This window comes from Salmo trutta, unplaced genomic scaffold (genome assembly GCF_901001165.1).
Source record: "Salmo trutta unplaced genomic scaffold, fSalTru1.1, whole genome shotgun sequence".
NCBI classification, from domain to species: Eukaryota; Metazoa; Chordata; class Actinopteri; order Salmoniformes; family Salmonidae; genus Salmo; species Salmo trutta.
Window position 1 is genome coordinate 4,169,784 of NW_021822992.1, and position 27,419 is coordinate 4,197,202.

At 47.5% G+C, this 27,419-nt stretch overlaps 1 protein-coding gene across 1 annotated transcript; it reads right to left on the reverse strand.

The window, feature by feature from the left end:
• Window positions 1-5,303: 5,303 nt before the first annotated feature.
• On the reverse strand, window positions 5,304-27,065 carry LOC115187915 (grainyhead-like protein 1 homolog). Its single transcript, XM_029746978.1, has 11 exons — window positions 26,939-27,065; window positions 24,046-24,232; window positions 21,988-22,623; window positions 19,373-19,431; window positions 15,757-15,916; window positions 14,909-15,020; window positions 12,179-12,273; window positions 8,713-8,871; window positions 7,175-7,232; window positions 5,884-6,017; window positions 5,304-5,345 (listed from the first exon to the last, which is right to left on the reverse strand). The coding sequence occupies exons 1-11, from the start codon at window positions 27,055-27,057 to the stop codon at window positions 5,304-5,306; spliced, it is 1,761 nt and encodes a 586-aa protein (XP_029602838.1). The 5' UTR covers window positions 27,058-27,065.
• Between the last annotated feature and the right edge of the window lie 354 nt (window positions 27,066-27,419).

The following is a 27,419-nucleotide window of genomic DNA, read 5'->3' on the forward strand; positions in this document are numbered from 1 at the left end:
GTATTACAGTAGAGTAGCCTGCTTACTGTATGGTGTATTATAGTAGAGTAGCCAGCCTTACTGTATGTGTATTAGTAGAGTAGCCCGCCTTACTGTTACGGTGTTATTACAGTAGAGTAGCCATCTTACTGTATGGTGTATACCAGTAGAGTAGCCAGCCTTACTGTATGGTGTATTATAGTAGAGTAGCCAGTCTTACTGTATGGTGTATTATAGTAGCTAGCCAGCCTTACTGTATGGTTATACAGTAGAGTACCAGTCTTACTGTATGGTGTATTATAGTAGAGCAGCCAGCCTTACTGTATGGTGTATTACAGTAGAGTAGCCAGCCTTACTGTATGGTGTATTATAGTAGAGTAGCCAGCCTTACTGTATGGTGTATTACAGTAGAGTACCAGTCTTACTGTATGGTGTATTATAGTAGAGCAGCCAGCCTACTGTATGGTGTTATTACAGTAGAGTAGCCAGCCTTACTGTATGGTGTATTATAGTAGAGTAGCCAGTCTTACTGTATGGTGTATTATAGTAGAGTAGCCAGCCTTACTGTATTGTGTATTATAGTAGAGTAGCCAGCCTTACTGTATGGTGTATTACAGTAGAGTAGTCAGTCTTACTGTATGGTGTATTATAGTAGAGTAGCCTGTCTTCTGTACTTGGTGTATTATAGTAGAGTAGCCAGGTGTATTATAGTAGAGTAGCCAGCCTTACTGTATGGTGTATTACAGTAGAGTAGCAGCCTTACTGTATGGTGTATTATAGTAGAGTAGCCTGTTCTACTGTATGGTGTATTATAGTAGAGTAGCCAGGTGTATTATAGTAGAGTAGCCAGCCTTACTGTATGGTGTATTACAGTAGAGTAGCCCAGCCTTACTGTATGGTGTATTACAGTAGAGTAGTCAGTCTTACTGTATGGTGTATTATAGTAGAGTAGCCAGCCTTACTGTATGGTGTATTATAGTAGAGTAGTCCGTCTTACTGTATGGTGTATTATAGTAGAGTAGCCAGCCTTACTGTATGGTGTATTACAGTAGAGTAGCCAGTCGTACTGTATGGTGTATTATAGTAGAGTAGCCAGTCGTACTGTATGGTGTATTATAGTAGAGTAGTCAGTCTTACTGTATGGTGTATTATGGTAGAGTAGCCAGCCTTACTGGTATGGTTGTATTACAGTAGAGTAGCCAGCCTTACTGTATGTGTATTATAGAGTAGCCGTCTTACTGTATGGTGTATTACAGTAGAGTAGCCAGTCTTACTGTATGGTGTATTATAGTAGAGTAGCCAGTCTACTGTATGTGTATTATAGTAGAGTAGCCAGTCTTACTGTATGGTGTATTACAGTAGAGTAGCCAGTCTTACTGTATGGTGTATTATAGTAGAGTAGCCAGTCTTACTGTATGGTGTATTATACAGTAGAGTAGCCAGTCTTACTGTATGGTGTATTACGTAGGTAGCCAGTCTTACTGTATGGTGTAATACTGTGGTATTCTGGACGCAGTACTGCAGTAGACTGTGTATTCTGGACGCAGTAACTGCAGTAGACTGTGGTATTCTGGACGCAGTAACTGCAGTAGACTGTGGTATTCTGGACGCAGTAACTGCAGTAGACTGTGGTATTCTGGATGCAGTAAATGCAGTAGACTGTGGTATTCTGGACGCAGTAACTGCAGTAGACTGTGGTATTCTGGATGCAGTAACTGCAGTAGACTGTGGTATTCTGTACGCAGTTACTGCAGTAGACTGTGGTATTCTGCACGTAGTAACTGCAGTAGACTGTGGTATTCTGGACGCAGTAACTGTAGTAGACCGTGGTATTCTGGATGCAGTAGCTGCAGTAGTCTGTGGTATTCTGGACGCAGTAACTGCAGTAAAACTGTGGTATTCTGGACCGCAGTAACTGCAGTCGACTGTGGTATTCTGGAGGCAGTAACTGCAGTAGACTGTGGTATTCTGGATGCAGTAACTGCAGTAGACTGTGGTATTCTGGACGCAGTAACTGCAGTAGATAGTGGTATTCTGGACGCAGTTACTGCAGTAGACTGTGGTATTCTGGACGCAGTAACTGCAGTAGACTGTGGTATTCTGGATGCAGTAATTGCAGTAGACTGTGGTATTCTGGACGCAGTAACTGCAGTCGACTGTGGTATTCTGGAGGCAGTAACTGCAGTAGACTGTGGTATTCTGGATGCAGTAACTGCAGTAGACTGTGGTATTCTGGACGCAGTAACTGCAGTAGATAGTGGTATTCTGGACGCAGTTACTGCAGTAGACCGTGGTATTCTGGACGCAGTAACTGCAGTAGACTGTGGTATTCTGGATGCAGTAACTGCAGTCGACTGTGGTATTCTGGACGCAGTAATTGCAGTAGATAGTCGGTATTCTGGAGGCAGTAACTGCAGTAGACTGTGGTATTCTGGATGCAGTAACTGCAGTCGACTGTGGTATTCTGGACGCAGTAATTGCAGTAGATAGTGGTATTCTGGATGCAGTAACTGCAGTCGACTGTGGTATTCTGGATGCAGTAACGCAGTCGACTGTGGTATTCTGGACGCAGTAATTGCAGTAGATAGTGGTATTCTGGACGCAGTAACTGCAGTAGACTGTGGTATTCTGGATGCAGTAACTGCAGTCGACTGTGGGTATTCTGGACGCAGTAATTGCAGTAGACTGTGGTATTCTGGATGCAGTAACTGCAGTCGACTGTGGTATTCTGGACGCAGTAACTGCAGTAGACTGTGGTATTCTGGATGCAGTAACTGCAGTAGACTGTGGTATTCTGGATGCAGTAACTGCAGTAGACTGTGGTATTCTGACGCAGTTACTGCAGTAGACTGTGGTATTCTGGAGCTACACTTCCCCTTCCCTCTCCATCTATACAGCTACACTTCCCCTTCCCTCTCATCTATACAGCTACACTTACCCTTCCCTCTCCATCTATACAGCTACACTTAACCCTTCCTCTCCATCTATACAGCTTCACTTCCCTCTCCATCTATACAGCTACACTTACCCTTCCCTCTCCATCTATACAGCTACACTTACCCTTCCCTCTCCATCTATACAGCTACACTTACCCTTCCCCTCTCCATCTATACAGCTACACTTACCCTTCCCTCTCTATTAGAACTATACAGCTACACTTACCCTTCCCTCTCTATTAGAACTATACAGCTTCACTTACCCTTCCCTCTCTATTAGAACTATACAGCTTCACTTACCCTTCCCTCTCTATTAGAACTATACAGCTAAACTTACCCTTCCCTCTCCATCTATACAGCTACACTTACCCTTCCTCTCCATCTATACAGCTACACTTACCCTTCCCTCTCTATTAGAACTATACAGCTACACTTACCCTTCCCTCTCCATCTATACAGCTACACTTACCCTTCCCTCTCATCTATACAGCTACACTTACCCTTCCCTCTCCATCTATACAGCTACACTTACCCTTCCCTCTCTATTAGAACTATACAGCTTCACTTACCCTTCTCTCTCTATTAGAACTATACAGCTAAACTTACCCTTCCCTCTCCATCTATACAGCTACACTTACCCTTCCCTCTCCATCTATACAGCTACACTTACCCTTCCCTCTCATCTATACAGCTACACTTACCCTTCCCTCTCCATCTATACAGCTACACTTACCCTTCCCTCTCTATTAGAACTATACAGCTACACTTACCCTTCCCTCTCCATCTATACAGCTACACTTACCCTTCCCTCTCATCTATTCAGCTACACTTCCCCTTCCCTCTCCATCTATACAGCTACACTTACCCTTCCCTCTCTATTAGAACTATACAGCTACACTTACCCTTCCCTCTCCATCTATACAGCTACACTTACCCTTCCCTCTCCATCTATACAGCTACACTTACCCTTCCCTCTCCATCTATACAGCTACACTTACCCTTCCCTCTCCATCTATACAGCTACACTTCCCCTTCCCTCTCTATTAGAACTATACAGCTTCACTTACCCTTCCCTCTCTATTAGAACTATACAGCTAAACTTACCCTTCCCTCTCATCTATACAGCTACACTTCCCCTTCCCTCTCCATCTATACAGCTACACTTACCCTTCCCTCTCTATTAGAACTATACAGCTTCACTTACCCTTCCCTCTCCATCTATACAGCTACACTTCCCCTTCCCTCTCCATCTATACAGCTACACTTACCCTTCCCTCTCTATTAAAACTATACAGCTACACTTACCCTTCCCTCTCCATCTATACAGCTACACTTACCCTTCCCTCTCCATCTATACAGCTACACTTACCCTTCCCTCTCCATCTATACAGCTACACTTACCCTTCCCTCTCCATCTATACAGCTACACTTACCCTTCCCTCTCCATCTATACAGCTACACTTACCCTTCCCTCTCCATCTATACAGCTACACTTACCCTTCCCTCTCTATTAGAACTATACAGCTACACTACCCTTCCCTCTCCATCTATACAGCTACACTTACCCTTCCCTCTCATCTATACAGCTACACTTACCCTTCCCTCTCCATCTATACAGCTACACTTACCCTTCCCTCTCCATCTATACAGCTACACTTACCCTTCCCCTCTCCATCTATACAGCTACACTTTACCCTTCCCTCTCATCTATACAGCTACACTTACCCTTCCCTCTCCATCTATACAGCTACACTTACCCTTCCCTCTCCATCTATACAGCTACACTTACCTCTTCCCTCTCCATCTATACAGCTACACTTCCCCTTCCCTCTCCCATCTATACAGCTACACTTACCCTTCCCTCTCCATCTATACAGCTTTCACTTACCCTTCCCTCTCATCTATACAGCTACACTTACCCTTCCCTCTCCATCTATACAGCTACACTTACCCTTCCCTCTCCATCTATACAGCTTCACTTACCCTTCCCTCTCCATCTATACAGCTACACTTACCCTTCCCCTCTCTATTAGAATACTAAGCTACACTTCCTTCGCTCTCCATTAACAGCTACACTTCCCTTCCCTCTCCATCTATACAGCTACACTTCCCCTTCCCCTCTCATCTATACAGCTACACTTACACTTCCCTCTCTATTAGAACTATACAGCTACACTTACCCTTCCCTCTCTATTAGAACTATACAGCTACACTTCCCCTTCCCTCTCCATCTATACAGCTACACTTCCCCTTCCCTCTCCATCTATACAGCTACACTCCCCCTTCCCTCTCTATTAGAACTATACAGCTACACTTACCCTTCCCTCTCTATTAGAACTATACAGCTACACTTCCCCTTCCCTCTCTATTAGAACTATACAGCTTCACTTACCCTTCCCTCTCCATCTCCTCTGTGTTGAAGGCAAAGTCCTAGGGGTGGACAACACAGACAGATGAATCACAAGGCAAAGACCTCAGGGTGGACAACACAGACAGACAGATGAATCACAAGGCAAAGACCTCGGGGTGGACAACACAGACAGACAGATAGTCAGGGTGGACAACACAGACAGACAGATGAATCACAAGGCAAAGACCTCGGGGTGGACAACACAGACAGACAGATGAATCACAAGGCAAAGACCTAGGGACGGACAACACAGACAGACAGATGAATCACAAGGCAAAGACCTCGGGGTGGACAACACAGACAGACAGATAAATCACAAGGCAAAGACCTCGGGGTGGACAACACAGACGAAAGATAAATCACAAGGCAAAGACCTCAGGGTGGACAACACAGACAGACAGATGAATCACGCTGTAAGATTGTATCTAAGATAAACACTTTCATTACCAAATGATAGAGATATTCTGGATCCTTCTGGGTCATTATTGGCTCACTCATGCATTTGTCTGTGTGTCACGGTGGCTGGTTTAAACCGTTGTCTCCAAAAGTGTCTCTCACCTGTCCAGTCCTCTGCAGGTGCCCGAAGTTGACGTCTGGGATGAACAGGACAGGCTGAGTGTCCAGGTCAGAGAGGGACTTGAAAAACATTGTATCTGACTTCCTGTCCAACGCTGCCAGGCTCCCATCCGTCCCTGGAACACGGGAGAGAAACAACATGTAAGGTTACTCGCGGTTAGTCTACATAGAACAACAACAAAAACATCTGCACACCTACTGTCACAGGTACGCAGGTACGTAGGTTGACACGCCCTGACCTGAGAGAGCCTTTTTTATGTCTCTATTTAGGTTTGGTCAGGGTGTGATTTGGGTGGGCATTCTATGTCCCTTTTTTCTATGTTTTTCGTATTTCTTTGTTTTGGCCTGGTATGGCTCTCAATCAGGGACAGCTGTACATCGTTGTCGCTGATTGGGAGCCATACTTAGGCAGCCTGTTTTCCTTTGTGGGTAGTTATTTCTGTTTAGTGTTTTGCACCTGACAGAACTGTTGGTCGTTTTGTTATCGCGTCTAAAGCGTTCTCAGTAAATACATTTAATGATGAGCACTAACCACGCTGCATCTTGGTCCCCTCTGTCAGACGATCGTTAGTTACACAGGTACACAGGTGAGTAGGGAAAAAAATCATAAACTGAAGTCTGACGTCCAGTTGATTCAGATCCATGCAACCATCATCCACCTTCCCTGCCGCACCAGTCTGAATGTCCCGGTTGTCATAGGGATTAGACCAAAACGCAGCGGGAATATGTATATCTTTTTTTTTATTTTTGATGAAGGAGAAACAACTAAATACGTGAACGAAACGAAACAGTCCTGTCAGTTGCAACAAACACTAAACAAGGAATAACTACCCACAAAATCCCATAGAAAAAAACCCCCACCCCTCTTAAATAGGACCTTCAATTAGAAGCAACGAGGAGCAGCTGCTTCCAATTGAAGGTCAACCCAATAAAACAACACATAGAAATAGACATACTAGAACTAACATAGAAATATACTAACAAGAACATAACCAGACAAACCCCGAAACACTCTAAACAAACACCCCTCTTACATAAGAACATAGCCCAACAAACCCCGAAACCACTCTAAACAAATACCCTCTGCCACGTCCTGACCAAACTACAATAACAAATAACCCCTTATACTGGTCAGGACGTGGCACTGAAACCCCTAATCATAGCTTCCTGTTGAATCCAGACAGGTACTCTCGTTACCGCAGGAGAACTTCAGGACGTTAATAGCAACCGGTATGTTCTTTACCATTATCTCCATGGAAACTACTTATCTGACCTTTGGGCTTCATCCGGATCTGCTTCCTCTCCTCGCCACGGATTTTCCTTTCTGCTCCCTGTGGAATGGACGGGATGATTAATACCAGGGATTAGGAGGAGAGATGGAAACCTGGAATGGACGGGATGATTAATACCAGGGATTAGGAGGAGAGATGGAAACCTGGAATGGACGGGATGATTAATACCAGGGATTAGGAGGAGAGATGGAAACCTGGAATGGATGGGATGTTTAATACCAGGGATTAGGAGGAGAGATGGAAACCTGGAATGGACGGGAATGATTAATACCAGGGATTAGGAGGAGAGATGGAAACCTGGAATGGATGGGATGATTAATACCAGGGATTAGGAGGAGAGATGGAAACATGGAATGGATGGGATGATTAATACCAGGGATTAGGAGGAGAGATGGAATGGATGGGATGATTAATACCAGGGATTAGGAGGAGAGATGGAAACCTGGAATGGATGGGATGATTAATACCAGGGATTAGGAGGAGAGATGGAATGGATGGGATGATTAATACCAGGGATTAAGAGGAGAGATGGAGACCTGGAATGCATGGGATGATTAATACCAGGGATTAGGAGGAGAGATGGAAACCTGGAATGGATGGGATGATTAATACCAGGGATTAGGAGGAGAGATGGAAACCTGGAATGGATGGGATGATTAATACCAGGGATTAGGAGGAGAGATGGAATGGATGGGATGATTAATACCAGGGATTAGGAGGAGAGATGGAGACCTGGAATGGATGGGATGATTAATACCAGGGATTAGGAGGAGAGGTGGAGACCTGGAATGGATGGGATGATTAATACCAGGGATTAGGAGGAGAGATGGAAACATGGAATGGATGGGATGATTAACACCAGTCCAGCCCACCTCCCACCCCCAGTCCCAGCCCACCTCCCCAGCCCAGCCCACCCCACCTCCCATCTCCCAGTCCAGCCATCCTTCCATCTCCCCAGCCCACCCCACCTCCCATCTCCCCAGTCCAGCCATCCTTCCATCTCCCCAGCCCACCCCACCTCCCATCTCCCCAGTCTAGCCATACTTCCATCTCCCAGTCCAGCCATCCTTCCATCTCCCCAGTCCAGCCATCCTTCCATCTTCCCAGTCCAGCCCACCTCCCATCTCCCCCACCCCAGTCCAGCCCACCTCCCATCTCCCCAGCCCACCTCCCATCTCCCCAGCCCACCTCCCATCTCCCCAGCCCACCCCCAGGCCAGCCCACCTCCAGTGATGTAAAGTACTTAAGTAGTACATTAAAGTATTTTTACTTAAGTCGTTTTTTGGGGTTTCTGTACTTTACTATTTATATTTTTGACAACTTTTAATTTTACTTCACTACATTCTTAAAGAAAATAATGTACTTTTTACTCCGTACATTTTCCCTGACACCTAAAAGTACTTTATTGGCCAATTCACACACTTTTTAATTTTGATACAGTATATTTAAAACCAAATAGTTTTAGAGAGCCTTCCGTGGAGAGGTTTAGGGTTAATAAAGGTCAAAGAGAGAGACTCGCCTTGTCACAGAAGACCTTGATCTCAGAGAAGGCTCTGTGTGTGGGTGTGTTGCAGCGATGGTTATAGTTGTAAGTGTCTATCTGGATCATCAGAGGCATGCCCTTCACCCCTTTCTGGCAGGAGAAGTCTGTACTCAGACAGTTCACTGTGATGAATACCTGGTCGAGAGGAGAGAGAGTACAGGTTATATCTATATGAAATAGGGCAAGCACCATTACCGTATAACCCACTGTCATGAAATAGACTGTCGTGAAAATAATAAAAATAAACATCATAAAGAAAACGTCCGGGGCATTCGTACGGTTTAAGTCTGTTTCTGCGATAACAACGTTGTCAGAATAATTTTGTATCCTAATGATAATAATTAACAAATCGATAAGCTTCGACTAATCCCCAAGGTTTGTAAGACTCTGGGTTTAATAATAATTAGTCAAAGACTCAGCTTTCTGAAAAAGGTTCTGTACAGTTTATTCACGAGAACGTTCTGAAGTCCATTATACAAAGACATTCATTGTATAACTCACTCCCCACTTACGCACATACCTCCACACGAACAGTAGGTGAGTTGTATCCCTCCCCAGAGTTCTCCCCACTGTTAATCACTACCCAGAGTTCTCCCCACTGTTAATCACTACCCAGAGTTCTCCCCACTGTTAATCACTACCCAGAGTTCTCCCCACTGTTAATCACTACCCAGAGTTCTCCCCACTGTATAACACTACCCAGAGTTCTCCCCACTGTTAATCACTACCCAGAGTTCTCCCCACTGTTAATCACTACCCAGAGTTCTCCCCACTGTTAATCACTACCCAGAGTTCTCCCCACTGTATAACACTACCCAGAGTTCTCCCCACTGTTAATCACTACCCAGAGTTCTCCCCACTGTATAACACTACCCAGAGTTCTCCCCACTGTTAATCACTACCCAGAGTTCTCCCCACTGTTAATCACTACCCAGAGTTCTCCCCACTGTTAATCACTACCCAGAGTTCTCCCCACTGTTAATCACTACCCAGAGTTCTCCCCACTGTTAATCACTACCCAGAGTTCTCCCCACTGTTAATCACTACCCAGAGTTCTCCCCACTGTTAATCACTACCCAGAATTCTCCCTACTGTTAATCACTCCCCAGAGTTCTCCCCACTGTATACACTACCCGAGTTCTGTTAATCACTACCCAGAGTTCTGTTAATCACTACCCAGAGTTCTGTTAATCACTACCCAGAGTTCTGTTAATCACTACCCAGAGTTCTGTTAATCACTACCAGAGTTATGTTAATCACTACCCGAGTGTCTGTTAATCACTACCCAGAGTTCTGTTAATCACTACCCAGAGTCTCCCCACTGTTAATCACTACCCAGAGTTCTGTTAATCACTACCCAGAGTTTCCTGTTAATCACTACCCAGAGTTCTGTTAATCACTACCCAGAGTTCTGTTAATCACTACCCAGAGTTCTGTTAATCACTACCCCAGAGTTCTGTTAATCACTACCAGAGTTCTGTTAATCACTACCCAGAGTTCGTTAATCACTACCCAGAGTTATGTTAACACTACCCAGAGTTCTGTTAATCATACCCAGAGTTCTGTAATACACTACCCAGAGTTATGTTAATCACTACCCAGAGTTCTCCCCACTGTTAATCACTACCCCAGAGTTCTGTTTAATCACTACCCAGAGTTCTCCCCACTGTTAATCACTACCCAGAGTTCTGTTAATCACTACCCAGAGTTCTGTTAATCACTACCCAGAGTTCTGTTAATCACTACCCCAGAGTTATGTTAATCACTACCCAGAGTTCTGTTAATCACTACCCAGAGTTATGTAATCACTACCCAGAGTTCTCCCCACTGTTAATCACTACCCAGAGTTCTGTTAATCACTACCCAGAGTTCTCCCCACTGTATAACACTACCCAGAGTTCTCCCCACTGTATAACACTACCCAGAGTTCTCCCCCACTGTATAACACTACCCAGAGTTCTCCCCACTGTATAACACTACCCAGAGTTCTCCCCCACTGTATAACACTACCCAGAGTTTCTCCCCACTGTATAACACTACCCAGAGCTGTCCGTTCCTTTCCCCAGAGATTAGAGGAACCTTGAAGAGGACTCCCTGTCCTATCATATGTTTCTCATAGACCAACAGGGAGCGGGATAATGGCCTGTTTCAGACAGACCAACAGGGAGCGGGATAATGGCCTGTTTCTGACAGACCAACAGGGAGCGGGATAATGGCCTGTTTCTGACAGACCAACAGGGTGGGGATAATGGCCTGTTTCAGACAGACCAACAGGGTGAGGATAATGGCCTGTTTCTGTCAGACCAACAGGGTGGGGATAATGGCCTGTTTCTGACAGACCAACAGGGAGCGGATAATGGGCTTTTTCTGACAGACCAACAGGGTGAGGATAATGGCCTGTTTCTGTCAGACCAACAGGGTGGGGATAATGGCCTGTTTCTGACAGACCAACAGGGAGCGGATAATGGCCTGTTTCTGACAGACCAACAGGGAGCGGATAATGGCCTGTTTCTGACAGACCAACAGGGAGCGGGATAATGGCCTGTTTCTGACAGACCAACAGGAAGCGGATAATGGCCTGTTTCTGACAGACCAACAGGGAGCGGATAATGGCCTGTTTCTGACAGACCAACAGGGTGCGGATAATGGCCTGTTTCTGACAGACCAACAGGGAGCGCATAATGGCCTGTTTCAGACCAACAGGGAGCGGATAATGGCCTGTTTCTGACAGACCAATAGGGAGCGAAATAATGTCCTGTTTCTGACAGACCAACAGGGAGCGGATAATGTCCTGTTTCTGACAGACCAACAGGGAGCGGATAATGGCCTGTTTCTGACAGACTAACAGGGAGTGGATAATGGCCTGTTTCTGACAGACTAACAGGGAGTGGATAATGGCCTGTTTCTGACAGACCAACAGGGAGCAGATAATGGCCTGTTTCTGACAGACCAACAGGGAGCGGATAATGGCCTGTTTCTGACAGACCAACAGGGAGCGAAATAATGTCCTGTTTCTGACAGACCAACAGGGAGTGGATAATGGCCTGTTTCTGACAGACCAACAGGGAGTGGATAATGGCCTGTTTCTGACAGACCAACAGGGAGTGGATAATGGCCTGTTTCTGACAGACCAACAGGGAGCGGGATAATGGCCTGTTTCTGACAGACCAACAGGGAGCGGGATAATGGCCTGTTTCTGACAGACCAACAGGGAGTGGATAATGGCCTGTTTCTGACAGACCAACAGGAAGCAGATAATGGCACCACAGGTACGATGGAACTCATTGTTTACCACATACTGTATTCCAACATCCTCCAAAGATTTAGGACCCTAGAAATATTTTCACTTGTTAACTTTTCCACATCGCCGTCTCCTGTTCGGTGCTGAGGGTTGCCACTTCTGTTGGTAGCACTTTTATACAACGGTCCTGTTTCTCCTCACCTTGGCCTCGTCGTTGACGTCCCAGGTGAAGGAGACGGCGTTGTAGGCAATCTCTTCAACGTTCCCGATGGTGTTGAAGCTCTCTTTGTAGTCGGCTGCATGCAGAGAGGTCGGTCACAGGACATCAGTATCTCTAAAACACTAACTTTGATGTTTCATTTACACAGAGCATGTTAAAAAGAGCATTTCAAAATACCACACAGACACACACACGCACACACACACACACACACACACACACGCACTGTATGTCCACCTCTAAGACTCAAAATATTCCCTGCGGTAGCACAGTAGGAAATGTTTTTAACACTGCTAGCGTACGGATGATGAGAGTGTAACAGTTTACTTCCGTCCCTCTCCTCGCCCCGACCTGGGCTCGTCGAACCAAGGACCCTCTGCCACACATCGACAACTGTCACCCCACGAAGCATCGTTACCCACCGCGCCCCAAAAGCCCTTGCAGAGCAAAGGGGAACAACTACTTCAAGGTCTCAGAGCGAGTGACGTCACCGATTGAAACGCTATTAGTGCGCACCGCCGCTAACTAGCTAGCCATTTCACATCGGTTACACCTATCCATTTCCCCATCGGTTACACCTAGCCATTTCCCCATCGGTTACACCTATCCATCTCCCCATCGGTTACACCTATCCATTTCCCCATCGGTTACACCTAGCCATTTCCCCATCGGTTACACCTAGCCATTTCCCCATCGGTTACACCTAGCCATTTCCCCATCGGTTACACCTAGCCATTTCCCCATCGGTTACACCTAGCCATTTCCCCATCGGTTACACCTAGCCATTTCCCATCGGTTACACCTATCCATTTCCCCATCGGTTACACCTAGCCATTTCCCCATCGGTTACACCTAGCCATTTCACATCGGTTACACCTATCCATTTCCCCATCGGTTACACCTATCCATTTCCCCATCGGTTACACCTAGCCATTTCACATCGGTTACACCTATCCATTTCCCCATCGGTTACACCTATCCATTTCCCCATCGGTTACACCTATCCCTTTCCCCATCGGTTACACCTAGCACACTAAATTCACTTAAAGAAAAGATCAGTATTTGCAACATCTTCTGAGCCCGAATCAGATTCTAAGTATTTAGTTGGCACATCCACAAAGCACAGCGTTCAACACAGTTTTACAGGAAGATGAGATATAAAGATGTTGTATTGGGACAAGGCCACGTGACAGATAAAAGATTCCCTGTCTATTTACCTACAGTTTACTACTTCCCACAAGTTGAGACAAGTCCCCCCCCCACCACCCACCCCCCATGTTTCAGGCTAACAGCCCTGATGCAGTGACATCGCCACCGGGCCTCAGGAGGAATCGTGCCAGACCGTTAATCAAATCATCGCCCTGTGTCAGGTTTCACTACCGGTAACGTGAGGGCTCTCCTCCTCTCATCTCCCAGGTCTACCACCTGCTGGGGGGGGGTCTCCATTCCTAATATGTTAGGTACCTGGGGCAGTGGACCACACCTCTGGCTGATTCTTCCCCCACTGATTCTTCCCCCTCCCCGCTGTATTCCCCATCTGTTACTGTCTAGGAATTGGGAGGGTTTCTCCATGGAAATGTAGACTGGTTATGAGTCGTAGTGTGCATCAGTAACATGAGAAAAGACAGACAAGAGAGAGGAGTGGTATCGAAACGGTCTTTCCTTTACCTGGGCTTTGGCTCAAAAGACACTGTGGCTTTCCTGGAGGATACTGATATCATGGTTGATCAAGTCAATGTGGGAAAAGGCATGTTGAGTTTACCGATGTCTAGGACCCTCTGTTTGGCAGAGTGTTGCCTGGAGTACCAGTACGTTAGTTAGGGTAGTTAGGGTTAGTTAGGGTTAGTTAGTTGTTCTTACCGATGTCTAGGACCCTCTGTTTGGCAGGGTGTTGCCTGGAGTACCAGTACGTTAGTTAGGGTTAGTTAGGGTTAGTTAGGGTTAGTTAGTTGTTCTTACCGATGTCTAGGACCCTCTGTTTGGCAGGGTGTTGCCTGGAGTACCAGTACGTTAGTTAGGGTTAGTTAGGGTTAGTTAGTGTTAGTTAGCTACAGTTAGTTGTTCTTACCGATGTCTAGGACCCTCTGTTTGGCAGGGTGTTGTCTGGAGTACCAGTATGTTGGTTAGTTAGGGTTAGTTAGGGTTAGTTAGGGTTAGTTAGTTACAGTTAGTTGTTCTTACCAATGTCTAGGACCCTCTGTTTGGCAGGGTGTTGCCTGGAGTACCAGTATGTTGGTTAGGGTTAGTTAGGGTTAGTTAGGGTTAGTTAGGGTTAGTTAGTTACAGTTAGTTGTTCTTACCGATGTCTAGGACCCTCTGTTTGGCATGGTGTTTCCTGGAGTACCAGTACGTTAGTTAGTTAGGGTTAGTTAGGGTTAGTTAGGGTTAGTTAGTTACAGTTAGTTGTTCTTACCAATGTCTAGGACCCTCTGTTTGGCAGGGTGTTGCCTGGAGTACCAGTATGTTGGTTAGGGGTTAGTTAGGGTTAGTTAGGGTTAGTTAGGGTTAGTTAGTTACAGTTAGTTGTTCTTACCGATGTCTAGGACCCTCTGTTTGGCAGGGTGTTGTCTGGAGTACCAGTACGTTAGTTAGGGTTAGTTAGGGTTAGTTAGTTGTTCTTACCGATGTCTAGGACCCTCTGTTTGGCGGGGGGTTGCCTGGAGTACCAGTACGTTAGTTAGGGTTAGTTAGTTACAGTTAGTTGTTCTTACCGATGTCTAGGACCCTCTGTTTGGCGGTGTGTTGTCTGGAGTGCCAGTACTTCCAGTGTTTCAGCTGCTCATCTCTGTCCTTATCATCACTGAACGTCACCATCACCACACTCTAGAGAGAATACAGTACATTCAGCTCAATACCCAGTACATCATTATCCAGGCTAGGCTTCAGCTCAATACCCAGGACATCATTATCCAGGCTAGGGTTCAGCTCAATACCCAGGACATCATTATCCAGGCTAGGGTTCAGCTCAATACCCAGGACATCATTATCCAGGCTAGGGTTCAGCTCAATACCCAGGACATCATTATCCAGGCTAGAGTTCAGCTCAATACCCAGTACATCATTATCCAGGCTAGGGTTCAGCTCAATACCCAGGACATCATTATCCAGGCTAGGGTTCAGCTCAATACCCAGGACATCATTATCCAGGCTAGGGTTCAGCTCAATACACAGGACATCATTATCCCTCACCTGCACAACACTCTGGCTCCTCCCCCTCTCCCTCACCTGCACAACACTCTGGCTCCTCCCCCTCTCCCTCACCTGCACAACACTCTGGCTCCTCCCCCTCTCCCTCACCTGCACAACACTCTGGCTCCTCCCCTCTCCCTCACCTGCACAAGACTCTGGCTCCTCCCCCTCACCTGCACAGCACTCTGGCTCCTCCCTCTCCTGCACAACACTCTGGCCCCTCCCCCTCTCTCTCACCTGCACAGCACTCTGGCTCCTCCCTCTCCTGCACAACACTCTGGCTCCTCCCCCTCTCCCTCACCTGCACAACACTCTGGCTCCTCCCCCTCACCTGCACAACACTCCCTGCCTCTTCCCACTGCCTACTCACCCGCACTTTGCTGAATGGATTGCGTCGGCCCTTGTTGGCTCCGCCCATCTCGCGCAGCGTCACGGCGTAGAACTGTCCCTTGTTCAGGTAGGTCATAGGCCCCTCCCTCTGCTTCTGATTGACAGACCTGGGCGCCTCTAGAGAACACTGGAAAGTGTCACTGTTGAGAAGAGGACACTGATGTGTGTTGAGCGCAACCACACTACCCTTCATGGACAAAGGCCTATTGAATACAATGGAATTGAATTAGAGTAGTGGTAGCAGTATGGTAGTGGTAGCAGTATGGTAGTGGTAGCAGTAGAGTAGTGGTACCAGTAGAGTAGTGGTAGCAGTATGGTAGTGGTAGCAGTAGAGTAGTGGTAGCAGTAGAGTAGTGGTAGCAGTATGGTAGTGGTAGCAGTATGGTAGTGGTAGCAGTATGGTAGTGGTAGCAGTATGGTAGTGGTACCAGTATGGTAGTGGTAGCAGTAGAGTAGTGGTAGCAGTATGGTAGTGGTAGCAGTAGAGTAGTGGTAGCAGTATGGTAGTGGTAGCAGTATGGTAGTGGTAGCAGTAGAGTAGTGGTACCAGTAGAGTAGTGGTAGCAGTATGGTAGTGGTAGCAGTAGAGTAGTGGTAGCAGTATGGTAGTGGTAGCAGTATGGTAGTGGTAGCAGTATAGTAGTGGTAGCAGTATGGTAGTGGTAGCAGTATGGTAGTGGTAGCAGTATGGTAGTGGTAGCAGTATGGTAGTGGTAGCAGTATGGTAGTGGTAGCAGTATGGTAGTGGTAGCAGTAGAGTAGTGGTAGTGGTAGCAGTATGGTAGTGGTAGCAGTATGGTAGCGGTAGCAGTATGGTAGTGGTAGCAGTATGGTAGTGGTAGCAGTAGAGTAGTGGTAGCAGTATGGTAGTGGTAGCAGTATGGTAGTGGTAGCAGTATAGTAGTGGTAGCAGTATGGTAGTGGTAGCAGTATGGTAGTGGTAGCAGTATAGTAGTGGTAGCAGTATGGTAGTGGTAGCAGTATGGTAGTGGTAGCAGTAGAGTAGTGGTAGCGGTAGCGGTAGAGTAGTGGTAGCGGTAGAGTAGTGGTAGTGGTAGAGTAGTGGTAGCAGTAGAGTAGTGGTACCAGTATGGTAGTGGTAGCAGTATGGTAGTGGTAGCAGTATGGTAGTGGTACCAGTAGAGTAGTGGTAGCAGTAGAGTAGTGGTAGCAGTATGGTAGTGGTAGCAGTATGGTAGTGGTAGCAGTAGAGTAGTGGTAGCAGTATGGTAGTGGTAGCAGTAGAGTAGTGGTAGCAGTAGAGTAGTGGTAGCAGTAGAGTAGTGGTACCAGTAGAGTAGTGGTAGCAGTATGGTAGTGGTAGCAGTATGGTAGTGGTAGCAGTAGAGTAGTGGTAGCAGTAGAGTAGTGGGTAGCAGTAGAGTAGTAGTAGCAGTAGAGTAGTGGTAGCAGTATGGCAGTGGTAGCAGTATGGTAGTGGTAGCAGTATGGTAGTGGTACCAGTAGAGTAGTGGTACCAGTAGAGTAGTGGTAGCAGTATGGTAGTGGTAGCAGTATGGTAGTGGTAGCAGTAGAGTAGTGGTACCAGTAGAGTAGTGGTAGCAGTAGAGTAGTGGTAGCAGTATGGTAGTGGTAGCAGTAGAGTAGTGGTACCAGTAGAGTAGTGGTACCAGTAGAGTAGTGGTAGCAGTATGGTAGTGGTAGCAGTAGAGTAGTGGTAGCAGTATGGTAGTGGTAGCAGTATGGTAGTGGTAGCAGTGTGGTAGTGGTAGCAATATGGTAGTGGTAGCAGTATGGTAGTGGTAGCAGTATGGTAGTGGTAGCAGTATGGTAGTGGTAGCAGTAGAGTAGTGGTAGCAGTATGGTAGTGGTAGCAGTAGAGTAGTGGTAGCAGTAGAGTAGTGGTAGCAGTAGAGTAGTGGTAGCGGTAGCAGTATGGTAGTGGTAGCAGTATAGTAGTGGTAGCAGTATGGTAGTGGTAGCAGTATAGTAGTGGTAGCAGTATGGTAGTGGTAGCAGTAGACAAGTGGTAGCAGTGTAGTAGTGGTAGCAGTAGAGTAGTGGTAGTGGTAGCAGTATGGTAGTGGTAGCAGTATGGTAGTGGTAGCAGTGTGGTAGTGGTAGCAGTATGGTAGTGGTAGCAGTATGGTAGTGGTAGCAGTATAGTAGTGGTAGCAGTATAGTAGTGGTAGCAGTATGGTAGTGGTAGCAGTATGGTAGTGGTAGCTGTAGACAAGTGGTAGCAGTGTAGTAGTGGTATCAGTATGGTTTTGGTAGCAGTGTGGTAGTGGTAGCAGTATGGCAGTGGTAGCTGTAGACAAGTGGTAGCACTGTAGTAGTGGTAGCAGTATGGTGGTGGTAGCATTGTCGTAGTGGTAGCATTATGGTAGTGGTAGCAATATAGTAGTGGTAGCAATATAGTAGTGGTAGTAGTATGGTAGTGGTAGCAGTATAGTAGTGGTAGCAGTAGACAAGTGGTAGCAGTATGGTAGTGGTAGTAGTATGGTAGAGGTAGTAGTGTGGTAGTGGTAGCAGTATGGTAGTGGTAGCAGTATAGTAGTGGGTAGCAGTATAGTAGTGGTAGCAGTGTGGTAGTGGTAGCAGTGTGGTAGTGGTAGCAGTATGGTAGTGGTAGCAGTGTAGTAGTGGTAGCAGTATAGTAGTGGTAGCAGTAGAGTAGTGGTAGCAGTATAGTAGTGGTAGCTGTAGACAAGTGGTAGCAGTGTAGTAGTGGTAGCAGTATGGTAGTGGTGCCTGTAGAGGTTAAAGACAGTCAGTCGGTAACTAACGCTCCAGGCTGACTGTAGAGGTTAAAGAGAGTCAGTCGGTAACTAACGCTCCAGGCTGACTGTAGAGGAAAGAGACAGTCAGTCGGTAACTAATGCTCCAGGCTGACTGTAGAGGTTAAAGAGAGTCAGTCGGTAACTAACGCTCCAGGCTGACTGTAGAGGTTAAAGAGAGTCAGTCGGTAACTAACGCTCCAGGCTGACTGTAGAGGTTAAAGAGAGTCAGTCGGTAACTAACGCTCCAGGCTGACTGTAGAGGTTAAAGAGAGTCAGTCGGTAACTAACGCTCCAGGCTGACTGTAGAGGTTAAAGAGAGTCAGTCGGTAACTAACGCTCCAGGCTGACTGTAGAGATTAAAGAGAGTCAGTCGGTAACTAACGCTCCAGGCTGACTGTAGAGGAAAGAGACAGTCAGTCGGTAACTAATGCTCCAGGCTGACTGTAGAGGTTAAAGAGAGTCAGTCGGTAACTAACGCTCCAGGCTGACTGTAGAGGTTAAAGAGAGTCAGTCGGTAACTAACGCTCCAGGCTGACTGTAGAGGTTAAAGAGAGTCAGTCGGTAACTAACGATCCAGGCTGACTGTAGAGGTTAAAGAGAGTCAGTCGGTAACTAACGCTCCAGGCTGACTGTAGAGGTTAGAGAGAGTCAGTCGGTAACTAACGCTCCAGGCTGACTGTAGAGGTTAGAGACAGTCAGTCGGTAACTAACGCTCCAGGCTGACTGTAGAGGTTAGAGAGAGTCAGTCGGTAACTAACGCTCCAGGCTGACTGTAGAGGTTAAAGACAGTCAGTCGGTAACTAACGCTCCAGGCTGACTGTAGAGGTTAGAGAGAGTCAGTCGGTAACTTACGCTCCAGGCCGACTGTAGAGGGATTCGTCCCCTCCTATAGAAGGTGATGGTCTGTATCTCTGTATTATAAATACACAACAGAACAGTCATGTCAGAAGATATTAAATGGCAGAAAACAGGAACAACAGAATAGTCACGTCCTGGCCAGTATAAGGGGTTATTGGTTATTGTAGTTTGGTCAGGACGTGGCAGGGGGTGTTTGTTTTATGTGGTTCGGGGTTTGTTGGGATATGTCCTTATGTAAGAGGTGTGTTTGTTTTATGTGTTCCGGGGTTTTTGGGTATTGTTCTATGTTTTGTATTTCTATGATTTTCTATGTTGTGTATTTCTTTGTTGGCTTGGTATGGCTCTCAATCAGGAACAGCTGTACATCGTTGTTGCTGATTTGGAGTCATACTTAGGTAGCCCTTTTTTCACTTGTGTTTTGTGGGGAAGTTGTTTTTGCACTGCTGCGTGTAGCCTGCAAGACTGTTTGTCGTTCGTTCGTTTTCTTGTTTTCTTTATGTGTTCAATAAAAGTAAATATGAGCACTCAACCCGCTGCGCCTTGGTCTACTCCATACGACGACAGTTCCAGAACTTCCCCTCCACCAACAGACCAAGCAGCGGGGGAAGGAGCAGCAGAGGAACTATGTGGACTACAAGGAATCATGGACATGGGAGGAGATCCTGGACGGGGCTGGACCATGGCACCAGGCTGGTGAATACCGTCGCCCACCGGAGGAGATAGAGGCAGCCAAGGCGGAGCGGCGGCGTTATGAGGCTTTGTACGCGCCGATTGGGAAGCACGAGAGGCACCCCCAAGTCATTTTTTTTGGGGGGGGGGGCACACGGACAGATCGGCGGAGCCGAGGATGGAACCAGAGCCAGTCGGGGTGAAATTGGAGGTGAGCGAAGCAGAGACTGTAAAGGAGTTGATGGGAAAAGTGGAGGAGAAAGCTATGAGAGAGCTGCTGTGTTGGTGTTTTAGGCACGACATTCGCCCTACGGAGCGTGTCCTCAAATTTATGTCACCTGAGTCAGCTCTCCATACTTGTCCTGAGGTGCGTGCTAGCCGTCTGGTGAAGACAGTTCCAGCCCCACGCACTAGGCTTCCAGTGCGTCAGCCCAGTCCAGCTTGTCCTGCTCCTGCTCCTCGCACTAGCCCTGTGGTGCGTGTCCCTAGTCCGGCACATCCTAAGCCAACTCCACGCATCAGGTCTTCAGTGCGCAGTCCCCGTCCAGAGCTTCCGACGACAGTGCCTCGTCCAGAGCTTCCGGCAACAGTGCCTCGTCCAGAGCTTCTGGCAACAGTGCCTCGTCCAGAGCTTCCGGCGACAGTGCCCCATCCAGAGTGTCCGGCAACAATGCCCCGTCCAGAGTGTCCGGCGACAGTGCCCCGTAGAGAGACGGCCCACAGTCCGGAGCCAGCAGAGACGGCCCACAGTCCGGAGCCAGCAGAGAAGGCCCACAGTCCGGAACCGGCGCAGCCAGAGTCGCCCTACAGTCCGGAACCGGCGCAGCCAGAGTCGCCCTACAGTCCGGAACCGGCGCAGCCAGAGTCGCCCTACAGTCCGGAACCGGCGCAGCCAGAGTCGCCCTACAGTCCGGAGTCGGCGCAGCCAGAGTCGCCCTACAGTCCGGAGTCGGCGCAGCCAGAGTCGCCCTACAGTCCGGAGTCGGCGCAGCCAGAGTCGCCCTACAGTCCGGAGTCGGCTCAGCCAGAGTCGCCCTACAGTACATCACAGACAGAGTCGCCTTCCAGTACGACGCAGCCAGAGTCGCCCGTTGCGAGGGTTCCCAGTCCGGGGTCGACGCAGAAGGACCTCGCTCTATAGACGTTACATAAGTGGGGTGAGCCAGGGGTGGAGCGGGGTCTGCGTCCCGTTCCTGAGCCACCTCCGTAGGGGGGAGTATTGGGAAGGGGGGGGTGTTGCAGAAGCACCGTCGGTGACGGTGGCCACCCTCCCTTCCCTCCCATGTAGTTTTGGATTTTTTTTTTGGTTTGTTGTGGGTATTTGTTTTGTTGGGTTTTGTTTCAGGTGCATCCGGGGTCTGCACCTTTGGGGGGGGGGGGTACTGTCACATCCTGACCAGAATAAGGGGTTATTTGTTATTGTAGTTTGGTCAGGACGTGGCAGGGGGTGTTTGTTTTATGTGGTCCGGGGTTTTTGGGTATTGTTCTATGTTTTGTATTTCTATGATTTTCTATGTTGTGTATTTCTTTGTTGGCCTGGTATGGCTCTCAATCAGGAACAGCTGTACATCGTTGTTGCTGATTGGGAGTCATACTTAGGTAGCCCTTTTTTCACTTGTCTTTTGTGGGAAGTTGTTTTTGCACTGCTGCGTGTAGCCTGCAAGACTGTTTGTCATTCGTTCATTTTCTTGTTTTCTTTATGTGTTCAATAAAAGTAAATATGAGCACTCAACCCGCTGCGCCTTGGTCTACTCCATACGACGACCGTTACAAGTACAGTCATGTCAGAAGATACGGGACTATAGTGTCATTAACCAGCAGAAACAGGAACAACAGAACAGTCATGGCTGAAAAGGTTTTGCTCCAGTTGATCATAATTGATTGGATTCAAAGGAATAACAAAACATGTAGACCCCATCCCACTCTGCTCCAGGCCTCACCTCCTGCTCCTCAGGGTAGGAGGCATCATCGGTGCTGTCTGGAGAACTCTTCTGGCTCTGTTCCTCCTTCATGTAGCCTCTGTGTCTCACAACATGGCTGACCAAGGAACCATGGTCAACATGGCTGACATGGCTGACCAGGGAACCAGGGTCAACATGGCTGACCAGGGAGCCATGGTCAACATGGCTGACATGGCTGACCAGGGAACCAGGGTCAACATGGCTGACCAGGGAACCAGGGTCAACATGGCTGACCAGGGAACCAGGGTCAACATGGCTGACATGGCTGACCAGGGAACCATGGTCACAGGGATTGATCTGCTCATAAACCACCCGGACCTGCTGCTGCTCCCCCTCTCCCCTGTACGATCCCCCAGGCGCCCCCGGACCCCCAGGAGCCATGTAGCAAGACGTCTGGTCCTCAGTCTTCACCACAGCTCCCACTGCCTCCCCAGGCGCCCCTCCATACCCTTGCCTGTCTGTACAGTCCAGCTGCTGGATGTTTAGAGACAAGTTGACAGGTTCAGATTTTGGCACTTGAACGCGATTCTCCATGTTCTCTAGGTTCCTCTGGGTGTTAGAGGCTGATGTCTCTGCTGCTTTAGAGCTGGGCAGCAGTCGCTTGTCTCTTGGGATCTAGGAAGAACAATCACACACCACAGATTTATCACCAAGGAGGGTTATTGGCTCACTTCAAACATTGTGAAACCGTAAGTATACAACTTAGCTCTGACGTTGACCTGTCAGATTTCACATCAGAGTCTTAGCCAGCAGCACGTTGATCCACCTTATAGTGGTCGTAGAGCAGTCTAACCCCTGACCTCTCACCTTATAGTGGTCGTAGAGCAGTCTAACCCCTGACCTCTCACCTCATAGTAATCGTAGAGCAGTCTAACCCCTGACCTCTCACCTTATAGTGGTCGTAGAGCAGTCTAACCCCTGACCTCTCACCTCATAGTGGTCGTAGAGCAGTCTAACCCCTGACCTCTCACCTTATAGTGGTCGTACAGCAGTCTAACCCCTGACCTCTCACCTTATAGTGGTCGTAGAGCAGTCTAACCCCTGACCTCTCACCTTATAGTAATCGTAGAGCAGTCTAACCCCTGACCTCTCACCTTATAGTGGTTGTAGAGCAGTCTAACCCCTGACCTCTCACCTTATAGTGGTCGTAGAGCAGTCTAACCCCTGACCTCTCACCTTATAGTGGTCGTAGAGCAGTCTAACCCCTGACCTCTCACCTTATTGTGGTCGTAGAGCAGTCTAACCCCTGACCTCTCACCTTATAGTAATCGTAGAGCAGTCTAACCCCTGACCTCTCACCTTATAGTGGTCGTAGAGCAGTCTAACCCCTGACCTCTCACCTTATAGTGGTCGTAGAGCAGTCTAACCCCTGACCTCTCACCTTATTGTGGTCGTAGAGCAGTCTAACCCCTGACCTCTCACCTTATAGTAATCGTAGAGCAGTCTAACCCCTGACCTCTCACCTTATAGTGGTCGTAGAGCAGTCTAACACCTGACCTCTCACCTTATAGTGGTCGTAGAGCAGTCTAACCCCTGACCTCTCACCTTATAGTGGTCGTAGAGCAGTCTAACCCCTGACCTCTCACCTTATAGTGGTCGTAGAGCAGTCTAACCCCTGACCTCTCACCTTATAGTGGTCGTAGAGCAGTCTAACCCCTGACCTCTCACCTTATTGTGGTCGTAGAGCAGTCTAACCCCTAACCTCTCACCTTATAGTAATCGTAGAGCAGTCTAACCCCTGACCTCTCACCTTATAGTGGTCGTAGAGCAGTCTAACCCCTGACCTCTCACCTTATAGTGGTCGTAGAGCAGTCTAACCCCTGACCTCTCACCTTATTGTGGTCGTAGAGCAGTCTAACCCCTGACCTCTCACCTTATAGTAATCGTAGAGCAGTCTAACCCCTGACCTCTCACCTTATAGTGGTCGTAGAGCAGTCTAACACCTGACCTCTCACCTTATAGTGGTCGTAGAGCAGTCTAACCCCTGACCTCTCACCTCATAGTAATCGTAGAGCAGTCTAACCCCTGACCTCTCACCTCATAGTAATCGTAGAGCAGTCCCAGAGTGGCAGCACTGTCCTCGTCTCCATTGATGCTCATCATGGCCTTGGTGGCTGCAGTCAGCGGGTTCTCCAGATTGGTCTTCCATTCCTCGTCCTCACTGCTGAAGGACCTCCGCGACGGGGCAAACATCTCGTTGGGCACCACCACCACCAGACGCTTACTGGAGGACACAACCCAATCACCAGACGCTTACTGGAGGACAACACCACCACCAGACGCTTACTGGAGGACACAACCCAATCACCAGACGCTTACTGGAGGACAACACGATCACCAGACGCTTACTGGAGGACAACACCACCACCAGACGCTTACTGGAGGACACAACCCAATCACCAGACGCTTACTGGAGGACAACACAATGAGACAACACGACCACCAGACGCTTACTGGAGGACAACACGACCACCAGACGCTTACTGGGGGACAACACAATCACCAGACGCTTACTGGAGGACAACACAATCACCAGACGCTTACTGGAGGACAATACAATCACCAGACGCTTACTGGAGGACAGCACCACCACCAGACGCTTACTGGAGGACACAACCCAATCACCAGATGCTTACTGGAGGACAACACAATGAGACAACACAATCACCAGACGCTTACTGGAGGACAACACGACCACCAGACGCTTACTGGAGGACACAACCCAATCACCAGACGCTTACTGGGGGACACAACACAATGAGACAACCCAATCACCAGACGCTTACTGGAGGACAACACAATGAGACAACACGACCACCAGACGCTTACTGGAGGACAACACAATCACCAGACGCTTACTGGAGGACAACACAATCACCAGACGCTTACTGGAGGACAACACAATCACCAGACGCTTACTGGAGGACAACACAATCACCAGACGCTTACTGGAGGACACAACCCAATCACCAGACGCTTACTGGGGGACAACACAATGAGACAACCCAATCACCAGACGCTTACTGGAGGAAACAACACAATGAGACAACACAATCACCAGACGCTTACTGGAGGACAACACGACCACCAGACGCTTACTGGAGGACACAACACAATGAGACAACACAATCACCAGACGCTTACTGGAGGACACAACACAATGAGACAACACGATCACCAGACGCTTACTGGAGGACACAACACAATGAGACAACACAATCACCAGACGCTTACTGGAGGACAACACAATGAGACAACACGACCACCAGACGCTTACTGGAGGACAACACAATCACCAGACGCTTACTGGAGGACAATCCCTAGAAAAATATTCCTCACCGCAGGGAAACTTCAACCAGTAGGACACAATACAACAACATTACCAGATGCTTGCTATTGGACACACTCATCGATATTCCCACTATTGGACCCACCCATCGATATTCCCACTATTGGACCCACCCATCGATATTCCCACTATTGGACCCACCCATCGATATTCCCACTATTGGACACACCCATCGATATTCCCACTATTGGACCCACCCATCAATATTCCCACTATTGGACCCACCCATCGATATTCCCACTATTGGACCCACCACATTGGGAAACGGTGGGACATGAGAGAACATGTTCATTGTGTCATTAAAGAGCATTCGCCACCATGTCTGCCAAGCCGCTACTGTTGCTGTAAATTCTGCCCCGGGCTGTTTCTCACCAAGCTGCCACCATTTTACATTTTTTAAGTCATTTAGCAGACGCTCTTATCCAGAGTGACTTACAAAATTGGCTGCATTCGCCTTATGATATCCAGTGGAACAACCACTTTACAATAGTGCATCTATATCTTTTTGGGGGGAGGGAGGGGGGTGAGGGGGGGGGGCTGGGGGGGGCTGAGGGGTCTGGGGGGGTAGAAGGATTACTATATCCTATCCCGGTATTCCTTAAAGAGGTGGGGTTTCAGGTTTCCTGTCTCCCTGACTCTGTTCATGGTATCCCTCGGGTTGATTAAACTGCAGCATATGTTATTAAACTACAGTAAATCATAAATGTATTGATTTTTTATTATTTTTTTCCTCACAAAATATAACCTCTCACAGTATTTCTCAATAACAAATGATACATTTCATTCCTAAAAGTTGTTTTTTTTCTACTCCAAGTTAAAGATGCTAGACTGCAGGCAGACTATATAACGGACAGATCATGTCAAGTATTCCACCATAAATTAGGTTACCATAATAGCCACAGAATTTAGACCTGCCATAATCTGCAAATATTTACTGCTGCTATTGTTCGATGGTTGTAGAAATGGGTCACCGATGTGTTCATCAAATCAAATCACATGTTATTTGTCACATGTGCCTAATATAACAGGTGTAGACCTTACAGAAATGCTTACTTACAAGCCCTTAACCAACAATGCAGAATTTTGTAAAAAGTTAGAAAATATTGGCTATTTTTTTTTTTGTTACTAAATAAACTAAAGTAAGAAAAAAAGTTAGACCGTAAAATAACAATAATGAGGCTTTATACAGGGGGTACCGGCAGCGTGCAGTGCTAGAGGCGTCACTACAGACCCGGGTTCGATCGCGGGCTGTATCACAACTGGGCTGTATCACAACCGTCCGTGAATCGGGAGTCCCTTAGGGCGACGCACAATTGGGCCCAGCGTCGTCCGGGTTCGGGGAGAGTTTGGCCGGGCTTTACAAGTAGACTGTCATTGTAAATAAGAATTTATTCTTAACTGACTTGCCGAGTTAAATAAAGGTTAAATAATAAATATAATACAGGCTAGTCGAGGTAAATTGATGTAATAATATTATGTACGTTTAATTAGGCTAAATAAATTCCTTGTGGGATATTAAAAGTAAATCAAATGAAATAACAGGCGTAGTAACTTCGCCAAGCAGCACAGTAAATTACTTACTTGTCAAACTCCTGAGGCATTTTCACGAGGTCTTGCTTGACGAACTGGACTTTCAAGTTTGAGTTAGCCGAGGCACCGGAGGAAGGAAGGATGTCAAATGAACTTGTCCCGTGGGGCATTTCACTTCTTTATCAGGATCCGGTCTTTGCGTCCTTTGGTTCAAGTCTGACTGTATGATTTACGCAACGTGCGTATTTCCCTGGCGCTCAGTAAACCAGTACATTAGTCGATGAGTCCCTTTCTAATTCAACCGATCTGGAGTCAAAACGAACAAAATATCACATTGGTATAGCTGCAAATGACTGTAGAAGAGAATTGAAGTCATTATATTAATAAAACGTTTGTGCAGTGTGTAATGCCGCGTTGACGTGCTTTTGGAAACTCGGAACGTCCGAGTGACAATGAACGTAAGTTATTTGCGTAGAGCTTCCTATTGGTTGATTCTAATACTTCCCAAGCGGGGAAACTCGGGATCATATTT